Source organism: Esox lucius, chromosome 6 (assembly GCF_011004845.1).
Source record: "Esox lucius isolate fEsoLuc1 chromosome 6, fEsoLuc1.pri, whole genome shotgun sequence".
NCBI classification, from domain to species: domain Eukaryota; kingdom Metazoa; phylum Chordata; class Actinopteri; order Esociformes; family Esocidae; genus Esox; species Esox lucius.
Genome location: NC_047574.1, coordinates 23810935 through 23824775, shown reverse-complemented (window position 1 = coordinate 23824775; position 13841 = coordinate 23810935). Strand labels below are relative to the sequence as shown.

General features: G+C 42.8%; 1 protein-coding gene across 1 annotated transcript; it reads right to left on the bottom strand.

Moving 5' to 3' along the window:
* Nucleotides 1-9947: 9947 nt before the first annotated feature.
* On the bottom strand, nucleotides 9948-13537 carry LOC105008018 (steroid 17-alpha-hydroxylase/17,20 lyase). The gene is made up of 7 exons (XM_029120486.2): nucleotides 13135-13537; nucleotides 12727-12865; nucleotides 12382-12611; nucleotides 12206-12292; nucleotides 11667-12055; nucleotides 11207-11310; nucleotides 9948-11015 (listed from the first exon to the last, which is right to left on the bottom strand). The coding sequence occupies exons 1-7, from the start codon at nucleotides 13444-13446 to the stop codon at nucleotides 10762-10764; spliced, it is 1515 nt and encodes a 504-aa protein (XP_028976319.1). The 5' UTR covers nucleotides 13447-13537; the 3' UTR covers nucleotides 9948-10761.
* Nucleotides 13538-13841: the final 304 nt, after the last annotated feature.

Sequence of the window (13841 nt, the reverse complement as noted above, 5' to 3'; positions counted from 1 at the left end):
CCATCCCACCCCCACTTCCTCCAGGAAGAGGTTGAAATTAAGACGCCCAACCCCAGTGGGACTGAAGGGGTGGGGCTGGGTTGTGGGTCACAACCAAGGGCGTTTGTGGTTCCCCTGGTCCCACCTAAGGAGCCCACACACACACCGCACCCGCCTAGCTATGTTTGACGGTTTGCTATGATTGAGTGATGCGGACCTTGCCTGTACCTGCCTCTCTCCCTTGGTACTGTCAGTTTGGTAGAATGGAGGATGGGGTGGGGGGTAGAGGGCACCTGTACAAACCTCTCTCAGGCACACAGGTGATGGGAGCTTAGCAGGAGGACAAAGGGTTCCACGGCGACGTCTCCGCCACAATGGCTTGTTTTGTGACATTGTATTCGGTTACATCATGAATCTCAAAGCTAATGTACAAAGTACAGCGCTTTGTAATTTACCCTTAAACTGTAAGATTCCCCTCTCAGACATGCAGACCGAGGCAACATTTCCCCTGACAACTATGTGAAATCAGTGGTTTGTTCGTCGCCTAACAACAAAATGCTATTTTTTTATGTTCATTGAACCAGTACAAATACTTGTGACGTGTCATTGGAAAATGAATGATGGCTAGCAGAAAGCGTCATGAATACATAGGATTCGGTTCAATGTTCTGGGAATGGTGGGTGTTGTTTAGCAGGATCTCTTAAAGAACCGAACTCTAGCATCCAGTCGGTGGGAAGGTAGCGCATGTGACCTCAATGTTAAGTCAGCCAGCTGAGAGACACGGCTGTATTTAAGTTGAGGGAACCATATGAAGAGCATCAATATGCCTCTGTGGGTTAGTGGCCACCCGCTTTAAAAAGTTAAATACACACTTGGGTCTTGTATATGCTGATATAGAAAAGTGTCTAGTCTACTACCAGGGCTGGACTGGGACTAGAAATTGACCCTGGCACTTCTAACACAAATTATATTTTTCCTCTACCAAGGTCCCAACACTGGTGGAATTCTTTGCTGTTGGCACCCATTGTAAACCGAATAGTGATCTTTATGATGTTTTTAAAAAACAACACCATTCTCTGAGATAATTTAACCATGGGGAGAATAGTTACTGGGTTAATAAGTACTGTTTTAAGGGTTTGATTGAGTTCTTGATACAAAAATGTGTTAGCAGAAAACTGACAGAACAACGAAGCTGCGTGTTAAAGTGTTTTGTTACAAAATAATTTTTCTGAGAATTGTAGCACTGCTGTTACTGGTCCCACTAGATAAACACAGATACCCACCGGCACCTGTCACAGAGCAATCCACCTCTCACTTTGTTCTCACAATGGATAACCTGTCCTTTACCCTCTGCACTTAGCAGGACTAGCAGAGTAACATGAGAACATATAAAGAACCACATGGTGTTTTCTTTGGCCAAGTTCATTGGTTTTGAATGGAAGGAAGGGCTTCCCTTTCAGTGGAGGTGAGCCCTATTTCCTTGGGCTCTGCCACAACCACGGACAGGATCAGATATCAGAGCAATGCAGATAGGCTGAGCATCCAAGCATCCTAGCTTACCAGGGCTGAGATCGTTTTTTGGGTGATGGTTCAACTGTTATAAATGGCTGGCTTTTACACTGATATACTATGTAAATAGCTGGACATCAAAAGGTGCTGGAGCTCATGGAGATACTGAGGCAGATGTTTGCCACGGTTTGAATTCTGTGACTTTTGGAACAATGCTGCCATCTACAGGTGGTGAGAGTAAATGCATGCACTGAAATCACCTCTTTAATACACATACACAGAATTTCTGTGTGTAATGGTACTTCTAGTGGTAAACAACATATAAGGACACAATACACAAAATACTGTTCATGCGAAGTTAACATACAATGTTCTGGGTCAGTACAGTGCAGCTTTTTACTTTACAGTTTGGCGGTGTCTTGATGTGGTGAACGCTGTCATGTTAGTCTCCGTGGGCCAGATTGCCATTCGCTGAGGGCCACAGTCCTGGGAACGGTACTGTTCAGGCTGGATCGGATTGTCTGATCGTTTTTCAAATAGTAGGTGACCTGGGTAGGAGTTGTCAGCCATGATCTTGCTTGCATCCTTGCTCTTGGTTCACGTAGGACCTCGATGGATGGAAGGTGGCAGCTGATTATCCTTTCTGTAGACTACACAATGGGTTGCAGTTTACCCCTGCAGTGGGCAGATGTAAACCAGGAGAAGATGGAGGATGTGAGGATGGACTGTAGTATTGATGTGGTTGGACTCCCGTACTAAAGAATTGCTGTCATTACTTTATTATAATAATATCATGACCATCTGCCAATTTTCACAATGATGAAAAATTTCTCATAGGCTATTTATTTTCTTTCACAAATGTTCCGCTGAAAAAGAAAAAAGAAGAAATGCATTTTGTTTTCTAAAACGATTAAAACAAAATTGTCTTAGCTGAATTCTAGAAACTGAGTCACAGCAGGATTGAGCCTGTGTGTTTGCGTGTGTGTGTGGCACTGTTTGTACCAGAATGTGAATGTGAAGAGCGCCAACTGTTATCCCATTCCCAATACACACACACACACACACACACACTCACTGGCTCCACTGACCAACAAACCCTCAATTTTTAAGTCACCCCTTACCTGTCAGTCATTCACGGGTCCCTGGGCTGAGGAACACAGGCCTGTCAGAAGGACCTCCAGCAGCCCCTCAAAGAAAGACCCCCCCTCCCACCAAAATAAGTAAAATTGAAGAAAGTCGTCCCTACTTTGCAGATCAGTCAGTAGATACCTGATTGTCACTCTGAGAGTCGCAGCCTAATCCTATTGTGTCCTCTATAGGATTACTCTCTGTGGTCCCTCTCTCCCTTTGGCTGCGCACGGGAGAAAGGCCAGATTAAGGGGATTAGCTTGTATCCTCCTGACTTGTCAAGCCGGGATGTAAGGAACCATTGACTTCGGGGATCTGAATGAGAGAAGTGCCTAAAAAAGAGGCAATGAAAGGCAGTGAACAAGAAAAATTCCTGAAAGAACAATGTGATTTGTTTGCTTTTGTTCCCTTTAACTGGGCTGAAAGGTTCAAAGGGCTTCCCCGAGGAGAGGAAACCACCAAGCACAGAGAGTGATAGAGAGAGGAAAGGAAAGATGGATGGAGGGAGAGAGAGAGACAGAGAGGCCGGGACAAATAAGAAGTGTTTGAGAGGTTAAAAGGGAAAGACATGAAGGAAAAGACAGGGAAATGGTGAAACAGAGGGAGGGAATGTTGGAAAGAGAGATCCACAGCTATTTTCTGTTACAGTAATGTAGGCCAAGTTGTATTTTCCTCAGTATAAAACAAAGACCTTGTCTGTAGTGCTAGAATTGCACACACACAAAATAAAATCCCAGCCCAGGATCATCGTCACAGATTATTATAGATTCCTGGAGAATGAACGATGACATCGGTAAAGTCCACACTTGGCTGGAGATTAAATGACGGCACCCCCCCCAAAAAAACAAACAAACATGGAAACATCCTCATGGGTATGTGCTAATTGGTCTTAACCCCACAGGGCCCCCTGTTAGTTAAAAAAATAATCCCAATAGATGTCCAGGTTGGGAAATTATGTTAAAACTCCATGCTGTCCCCTAGAGGTGAGTGTGTGGCACAATCCATGTTAGTTATGGGCCAGTATTCTAGATGTAGGACTTGTGAAGGACTGTTGTACATATTTGGGCTGTAGCCTGATTGGCTAGGTTTAAATGTTTAAATGCTGTTTAGCACACTGGTAATTGGGGTGCAAATGAAAATATTTTGACATGTATGGCACCTTGTCAAGGAAAAGATTGGGTGAAGTTCATGGATCGGGTGACATCCCTTCATTGCTGTCATTTGCTTTCTCCTGTTCTTTTGGACCTCCTTATGCTGTCTCTCTGCTATTTCTTACTGTTTAAAAGATTTAGGCACTTTCGAATATCTGGAACAAATGGAACGGTAGGCCAGATGTTTTTGTAGGTGAATAATATCAGGTGCATCATCATTTTCAAGAGCGGACGGTATGAGACGGATCTGGATTGTTTTGTTTTTGCAGGGCTGTAACATTTGGGAGAATGGAATAAAGTACTGATAATGTGCTGTCAAAACAATGGAATCAGGTCTTTATAATGTTCATTAGTCTGTCTTCCTGGTCATGGAGTTTGGGCAGTGTCTCTGATATACAGAGGCTAACCTACATATAGGGAAGAGGCATGGCAGTAGTTCTTAAATGCTTGACATCTACTTGTCAAACTGCAGTGGAGATTTGCAATTCAAATCGTGATTACACCAGACTGTACTATTTGTGGATGCAGGCCTGAAAATGTATTAGAATGAACTGTATCGCCTCCATACAGCCCTGGGAGTTATATGTGAGCTTGTTGGTATCGCCTCTTCTCTGTATCTTTTTGTCATAATATGTTCTCTTTTATTCCCTGTTCATCTCCCTTGGTTTTATAGTTTTCAGTTGATTCCATAAACAGGTAGCTGTAGCTGATTCCGTGAGCAGGTATCTCTAGTTGTTCACAGGTTATGTAGGCTCTGTCATGATGATGCAGCCTTTTAGACTGACTTCAGTTACTTTTATTGTACTTAGCATTTGCTTTAGGCCTATATTGCATTAGCACTGGGGGGTATGTGTGTGTGTGTGTGTGTGTGTGTGTGTCTGTCTCTCCATAGTGTGTGTGGTTGTCTGGAGACCTGAAGGACTTTGGGGTCAAGGTTAAGTTTCCAGTCCCCACAAAGATAAATAGACAAAGGCGAGTGTGTATGTCTATAGTGTGTGAATGTAAATATGTCCCTCCCTATGTCCTTGATGAAAGTAGAACAATGCTTGCATCATAATGTCCATTCCCCTGTAATACAGCAGCAGTCACATGTGGCCCTATCTGGAAGTAGTGACGCATCGACCCTAAAAGTCTGGATACACAAAGGCCAGTTCCTCCCTCAACATATATGTATCCACTGCTGTACATGAACTGGGATACACTGTTTTCTATTGCATAAGTTGTATAACCGGAGTGATGCTACTTTGTAGTTCTCTCTATATGACTAAACGGTCATGTCTGATCTTCTATGTAGGCTTTGATCGCATTCATACATATCTACTATCAGTCTCTCCAGGGTTTGCATAATTTTTTTTTTGTTGTTGCTATGTCAACAATTCCTGGCCTATTATGCAAGGTCATATTAAGGGCACTATTACAGCATCAAACAGGGTTCACAGTTACTCCACCAGTAACAGTATCAATACTAAATAAATGAAAGAAAGCATGACCTAGGGTTTCTTTAACAGGAAAGTACACTTTACTGGCAATAATTGGTCAGCAATTCTGTATGGTTTCTTTTAAAGAAAATAACAGCTTTACAAGCAGTGGGGCAGAACTTTTGGGTTAAACTACAAGAGGTTTCTCCAAATTATCTTTTTTTGCATTCTCCAATTTCTGTCAAGTTGTTTGTTGATCAATGCTATAAAGCCTTATTAACTCGATTTGTTTCCAGGAACGTTTCTGTCACTTTGCTTAGAGTTATTGCTGGATAGGTCTGGTTACCATAGTAGAGTACAGGCTACCGTTGCAACTAGCAACTGTGATCTCTGGCTCATGAAAGTTTGGTAACCTAGCTGACATTACCTCTAGCTAATTACCTCCCGTAACGTATGAGGTAGATAATTATCTTAACAGTGTTTTTCTAAAACCGGTAAGGTATAGTAAGGCTAACGTTATTATATATACAAAATATATATCAGCTTGCTAGCTAACGTTATTTCACTAGCTAGGAAACCGTCTACTTGACACTAGGTTCACCTCACTCTCAACTAGCACCGTATGACACCAGACAAGAAAAGACTGAAGTTAGACAAACTGGTATTTATATATGCAAAGGCAAAGTGAGTGGTACAGCTAGCTAGCTATGAGACATTAGACGATTCAGCTAATTAACTAGCTTAGTAGTTGATCTCTTGAAAAGTTGGTTTACGTTGTAGTTCCCTATCTAAGTAGTTGCATTTGACATTTCAACCTAATGTGGGTCTTATAGATCAAACATTGCCATCTGGTTCTGCAGGCATCAATGTAGCTCAAGTTATTCATGTCAATTTTATGTCCTGCATTTTAGCAGGATCAGATGGTGACAGTGAGAAGGTCCTTGTCACAACAGGGTCAGACAGCCAGGTAGAAAGGGTCAACCGGGGGGCTGAGGTTGTCTTTAAAGGTGGATCAAATTAGTTTTGTTATGTTATGTGTGGATTTGGAGAAGGCATTCGACTGTGTCCCTCGCGGCATCCTGTGGAGAGTTCTTCGGGAGTATGGGGTCCTGGGTCCTTTGCTAAGGGCTGTCAGGTCCCTGTACGACCGAAGCAGGAGCTTGGTTCGCATTGCCGGCAGTAAGTCAGACTTGTTCCCAGTGCATGTTGGACTCTGGCAGGGCTGCCCTTTGTCGCCGGTTCTGTTCATAATTTTTATGGACAGAATTTCTAGGCGCAGCCAGGGGCCGGAGGGTTTCAGGTTTGGGGACCACACGATTCCGTCTCTGCTCTTTGCGGATGATGTTGTCGTGTTGGCCCCTTCAAACCAGGACCTTCAGCATGCACTGGGACGGTTTGCAGCCGAGTGTCAAGCAGTTGGAATGAAAATCAGTACCTCCAAATCTGAGACCATGGTCCTCAGTCGGAAAAGGTTGGCTTGCCCACTTCAGGTTGGTGGAGAGTTCTTGCCTCAAGTGGAGTTTAAGTATCTAGGGGTCTTGTTCACGAGTGAGGGAAGGATGGAACGGTAGATTGACAGACGGATCGGTGCAGCTTCTGCAGTAATGCGGTCAATGTATCTGTCGTGGTGAAGAAAGAGCTAAGCCACAAGGCAAAGCTCTCGATTTACCGGTCAATCTACGTTCCTACTCTCATCTATGGTCATGAGCTTTGGGTCATGACCGAAAGGACAAGATCCCGGATACAGGCGGCCGAAATAAGCTTTCTCCGCAGGGTGGCCGGGCGATCCCTTAGAGATAGGGTGAGAAGCTCGGTCACCCGGGGGGGGGGGGGCTCAGAGTAGAGCCGTAGTAGTGCCTCCTGAACGCCTTCCCGGGAAGGTGTTCCGGGCCCATCCCACCGGGAGGAGACCCCGGGGAAGACCTAGGACACGCTGGAGGGACTATGTCTCCCGGCTGGCCTGGGAACGCCTCGGTGTCCCCCCGGAAGAGCTGGAGGAAGTGTCTAGGGAGAGGGAAGTCTGGGCATCTCTGCTTAGACTGCTGCCCCCGTGGATAAGCGGAAGAAGATGGATGGAAGTTGTTTGCAAGAGAGTGGTGGAGCTTAGGAGGTGAGGTTGTGAAATTCAAGGACAGTACAGCCAAAATGTAAATGTAGTTCACAGATCAGCCACACACATTGAAATACAGAGGTCTGTAGTAGCTCTTCACTAAGAACACACATCATAGACAATATGTAAACTAAGTAATATTAAATTAAATGGCTGAAGGCTGTATTTAGCAAATTGGTTGTAGCAGAATCAATGAGATGTTGTGTCCATCAGTGCACATACAGCATATGGCCAAAAGTATGTGGACACCAGACCGTCACACCTATATGAGCTTGTTGGCCATCCCATTCCAAAACCATGGGCGTTTGCAAAAACATATTTGTCCCCACTGACAAAGCTATCCTGGGTGTACCAGGTTGCACCAGGGCCCGCAGTGGGTGGGTGGTTTGTGCTTGACCTCTATAAAAATGTTTTTTGGAATTTTATTTAAAATTGTGTGTTTCTATGTGGTTATCACAGTCAGACCTCAGGATCGGCTTTCCATGCGTATATACCGCTTTACAATTTTTCGTCCCGGGGGGTCATTGTGAGGACAGCTTGCACCCCGGTCCAGCGTCACTACTCTACGCCATTGTTTGTCCCCCTCACATTTGAAATCAAATCTACACCCCTGGTTTCTGTGGCCTGCTTTAATGCTGTCCAAATAAATTGCATGTGGTAGTGGAATAATTGTTGAATAGCAAAGAAATAGAGGAAGACACGATTGTTGGTCTTTAGCTGTAACAGTTGTAAATATACCGTTAGAGGATAATTCATGCTAATTATGCAGATGTTTTCAAATTTAAATGTAAGTTTCCATATTTTAACCTGGGATAGCCAAAATGTGAAACACAGTTAGATAGTTCTTTTTTACTCGAATGGTTGAAGAAATAACATTAGAGAGTTCCATAACTGTAATTATAGAAATGTATGCACATTTATATCATCATAGTCAATATCTGTTTAAGCATTTTAAATTGGGATGGCCTAAGCATGTGAAAGAAAGTTGGTTTGGCCTCTCTAGCTTGAAAGGTTCAGGACATACTTTTTAGGGTTAATTAATGCTAATTATGAAAAGATGCACATATTGATCATCATATTAATGTAAATAGTAAACAATTATTTATTAAAGTTTTGAAGAATTTTAAGTTGGGATCGCCTAAACATTTGAAATAAGAAGATACTGTTAGATGGTTAATTTATTCTATTTATGCAAATATTTACATATTTCAATTGTCATAGTCAATACACGTGTACACATTTTAAGTTGGGATATCCAAAACATGCAAAACAAAGTAGGTTTGGTCTCTAGCTTGAACAGTTCAAGAGACACTGTTTTAGGGTTAATTAACACTAATTATGCAAGTTTGGCAAATGAAACATTTTAAGTTGGGATAGCTAAAACATAATAATAGTAATATAATGTTGATTTAATCTTTCTAGCTTTAACTCTGTGTACATGAGTCAATGACAACAAAGGGAGTGTCAGATAATGAGACTGATACTAGTATAATTATAATCATTGACTTCATCACCCTCAAAGGGATATTCATTGTCTTCTTTTAAATTTTTGCTTCTTTGTGAAGCATTAGAAAATGTCCTTGGTCTTTGTGATAGTAATTAACTGCTAAAAGACTGTGGGACTTTGAAGATAATTGTATCTGTTAAGTACAGAGAATAATGTTAACCAATATTACTTAATGTCCAGTAGGCTTGATACTGTCCACCCTTGCTGTCTTGCCAGGTGGGCTCTCGTCTCCACTGGGATGCCCTCCCTCCAATGCCCTTCGGGGGAAGAGTCACTGGCTTGTTGTTGACTCTCTATTGCGCACTTGTGCAGTTGGGCTGTACGCTACTAGCAATACTCGGCCCTCATACAGGGGGGTTGCGGTTGGTGGGTGTCCCTTTGGTTGATGCCTGGCAATGTGGTTGGATTGATTTCCTGCCTGTTGGGCCCTGTCCGGGGCCTCCCCCGGGTAGGGCCACAGTGTCACCGGACCCCCCCGTCTCAGTTTCCAAGGTGTTACGCTGCTATATTATTGTGCTGGGGGACATGAGGGATGTACTACTAACTTTTCTCAGTTACCTCCAATTTTAAATTTTAGAAGGAGATGAGGTCCTGGTCCACACCTGCGGATTACCTGGTTTGGGGGGACCGTTGCTGTTCCTGTCCTTGTCCACCTGGTCATACTTCTGACCTAGTCTAAAATCAAATATACTCTGGATTTAGCCAAGAGAAATTTATTTATTATTCCAATTGGACTCTTAATATCTCACCCGGCACAGCCAGAAGAGGACTGGTCACCCCTCTGAGCCTGGGTCCTCTCTAGGTTTCTTCCTAAAATTCGACCTTCTTAGGGAGTTTTTCCTAGCCACTGAAATTCAACACTACTGTTGTTTGCTCCTTGGGGTTTAAGGCCAGGTGTCTCTGTAAAGCACTTTGTGACAACTGCTGTTGTAAAAAGCGCTTTATAAATACATTTTGATTGATTTGATGAAGATTGAGATACACATTTATTTCAGTTTTTTTAATTTATATTTGTGAGCATTGATTAAAAAAAACCTTGACATTAGTAACAAACAATTTACATTTAATATTGTATCTGTAACAAAACAGACACATTCAAACACATTAGAAACCAGATAGGAATTGTTAAACAAAAATATTTATTTTTGGAGTGGCTAGCAATAAGTAAACATTTAATCCTATCAAAAACCTATGGTGAAATCTAAAAACAGAAGTTTTTCGAAAACACCCATCAAATGTTTAAAATGTGTCGGAAAATGTGTAGTGAATTTTCATACTGTTGTGGAAATTCACATAAGAATAAAAAATTATGTTGTATTCATCACTAAAAGACAATATAATCTAAAACAGCGAATACAATAATACAGCTCAAAGAGGCAAACATAATATAAAGCACTATTCCATATTGATACACATGTAGAGGTGAAAAATATAAAATCAAAGGACTCGGCAGTCATTTCAAGCACTGTCTCTCATGTACAACCTTGGTTTATGCTTGTTTCCATGTTCTATGGGGCATTCAGTTCTGCTTGAAATTTGTAAATATTAGTTCCTGACTCTGAAATAACCACTACACCACCCACCAAGTCTTGAAACAAGTGCCAAAATGATAATACACAAGTTATCAAGTTGTGATATTTCATCACTGACTTTCGTACCCAAAATATGGTGAAATAGCTTCTTAGACCCTTAGAATAGGGTTTGACACATTGCCAACATCCGCTAAGTAACATTATTAGCAACTTAATCCAGCTTCGCCATCTAGGTGAAATCTCATTGGTTGTTGTTCCACTAGAACACATTTGTATTGTCTTCACAACTTGACCAACTGGGAGATATGACATTCCAAGGTTAGTTCAAATGAACTGATGTTAGTGTTAAACCATTAACCCTGATGTCCTTCTTTAAAGGTAGGCAAGGTTAGGGGTGTGTCTAACAAGATGGGAGCTGGCTCCTCTCCTATCTTGCCCTTGGTGTGGCATTGACCTTGTATTTGACTGGCTGGAGTACCACCCCAAACTTCCCCTCAAGGCTGGGCAGTGGTTGACCAGTGGGCACAGACAGTGTGAAGCGCTGCAGAATCCAGGAGAGAAAGAGGAAGATTTCCATCTTAGCCAGCGACTCCCCCAGACACACTCTCACCCCTGTCCCAAATGGCAAGTAGCTGGGTGAGGGAATGCACAGGCCTGTCCCCTCCTCGTCCAGGAAGCGACCTGGTGAAACACAGAAAGACTCAGCCAAAGAAAACTGAAGACACAGGGAGGACAGAGGATACTAATAATACATTGAGAATGTGTTATAAATGATTCATGAACTAACACACAGAGAAGAAATGATACATGGTCAGTGAGATAATATTACACTAATGAGGCAAAAAGGGTCTGTAAACTTGACACATTCTCACCAGGGTCAAAAATCTCTGGGTTCTTCCACTCTTTCTGATCATGATGCAGGGACCAAAGGTTGATGATGACACGAGCGCCTTTCCTCACAGTGAACTCCCCAATACTATCAATGAAACGTATACAGAGTGAACTTGTCATCAATTATAAAAAATATCTTTAGATTCAAACCAGATTGGTGTGAATGTATACAGTACAGTACTGGTGTGTATGTATACAGTACAGTACTGGTGTGAATGTATACAGTACAGTACTGGTGTGAATGTATACAGTACAGTACCAGTGTGAATGTATACAGTACAGTACTGGTGTGTATGTATACAGTACAGTACCGGTGTGTATGTATACAGTACAGTACCAGTGTGAATGTATACAGTACAGTACTGGTGTGTATGTATACAGTACAGTACCAGTGTGAATGTATACAGTACAGTACTGGTGTGTATGTATACAATACAGTACCTAGTGTCTGTTTGGGCTACATGGGGGATGAGTAGAGGGGCAACCGGTCGAATCCTTAACACTTCTCTAATGGTGGCCTCCAGGTAAGGCAGGCTCCCCCTGTCACTGAGCTGGGGGGATCTGTCTCCTCCCACCACGCGGTCCAGCTCCTCCTGAATGCGCTTCTGAACCTGCGGATGATGGATGAGGTAGGCTACGGCCCATTTGAGGACGGTAGTTGTGGTTTCTACACCAGCTCCGAAGATGTCGCCCACGGTCATGAGCAAATGGTCTTCAGTAAGGCCCACAGTCTCCGTGGTGATCTCGGTAGTGTTGTTGTTCTCTGTGCTGCGTTTGGCCCTCAGCAGTGCGTCCAGCAGGTCTCTTTGTACATGATCACTGTAGTCTGCCTGTAGAGAACGGTGTAAAGCACAGTCATTGACCATGGCCAAACTCTAGCTTGAACACTGCAGCTGATATTTCCCTGATATTAATCAGAGTTGTAAGCGTCAAACATATACATTCCTCTGTATTTTATTTAACACAACTGTCTGCAGTACCTTGTGTTCTTCATATTTCTTCTGAAGTAGTTTGTCTCTGATAGCCACACACTGCTTTAGGAGGGACAGGTCTGCGTTGGGGAAGATCTAGGAGGGAGTGAAAAGGGCATTTTGAGATACACTGATGAAAGCTGGTGGATGTGCGCGTCTGTTCCATCCAGGAGGATGCACAGTACCTGTAGCCAGGGGAAGATGTCCACCAGGCTGTCCTTAGCAACTGTATCCACGATGCCCTGGCTGTACTGCAGCATGGCTTCAAACTCTGGGTCGCCGCGGCGATAGGAGGAGTTGAAGCAGAGCGAGCAAACCACGTTTGTAACAGCTCTTGTCAGCTCTGGGGACAAGTCCAAAGGCACACTCCCTGACTCTCCCAGAGTCTCAGACAGAGAGAGGGCCTCCCTACAGACTGCAGAGAAAAACACGTAGAAGCCCTGTTCATGCCTGTTTCTCACATATTCCTACAGTTTAATAAGGTGTTAATAAAAGCTTGTTATAAAGGATGAACATTGTTCGATACTCACTAATTTTCTCAATAGAGGCAGAGCCCTCACCAAACATGCACAAGGCTCCATGCACTATTTTGCGGTGAAATCGCCAAGTAGCACTGTAGTCAGCAAAGGCAATATCTTTACCATCCCTTGTCAACAGGTCGGTAGTTACCTTGGTAAAAACAAAACATCAATTTTGTAGGCTATGGCTCTGAGAAAAGTGTATGCCCTCTTAATGATTAGGCTACGTAACACATGCTAACTGAAGAACATCACTGCATTACACATTCAAATTATTTTAATTGAACTTTCAATTAGATAGGCTACATTTTAGTATGCAGAAAAGGCAAGCAACTAATCAGAAAGTACATAAGCAGACTGACAATTAAATGTCTCCGTGATAAATGAATAAAATTGGTTCACCAAAATGAAGCTACTCACTGTTCGGGGTCTCCCTGCAAATATTTTCCCCTTTTTCAGGAGAACCTCTTTAGCGTGATGGTGGTGGTTGACAAGAATGACTGTGTGTGAGCCCATCATGACGGAATAGGTCTGCCCATACTTCTGCTGCAGCTTCTGAAAGAGGATATGCGGCTGGTCGCTTCGCAGGCTCAACAGGCTGCCTATAATTGGAAGCGCAGGCAAGCACGGAGGTCCTCCCCTGGTTGCAAGACAGTTCCGAAATGTAGCCTGCAAGAGAAGCAGAGTTAGTGCGATTACAGGGAATATGCACGCGCACAAAAACCACGCCATTCGATGTAATGTCGTTCTGAGGATCAAGAGACAAAATGCAAATTGATGGATTACTAAACCTCGAGAGCAACAGAACTGAGGAGCAGTGCTTTAGCTTTATACAGCTTCTTCAATGCCATTGCCTTGACCCTGCATATTTTAGGGTTAGATATCTTTAGCAGCTCATGCCAATTTAAACAAGATAAGCTTGTTTAACTTTGATGTATCCCACTAAATGTTTAGCAAATAACAAAAAATATAATGAAAACTTAATACTAGAGTACATAAATTAATTAATGATGTAATACGGTATTTATTAAACAAATGCATTAAGGAATGGCTTGTAGAGGGCAAGATACATCAAATGGCAAGGCAATGGGTTTTCTGAATATTATTTTCTTCATAGGCGCTGTAGC

Bases quoted from the DNA above. Each gene is read 5' to 3' on its own strand.
- LOC105008018 (XM_029120486.2), bottom strand. From the start codon at position 13,446: ATGGCGTGGTTTTTGTGCGCGTGCATATTCCCTGTAATCGCACTAACT. The intron at 11,311-11,666 runs GTACTGTATTGT...TTTCATTGATAG, and splicing joins GTAGCCCAAACAGACACTAG to TATTGGGGAGTTCACTGTGA. The intron at 11,016-11,206 runs GTGAGAATGTGT...GTGTTTCACCAG, and splicing joins CCCAGAGATTTTTGACCCTG to GTCGCTTCCTGGACGAGGAG.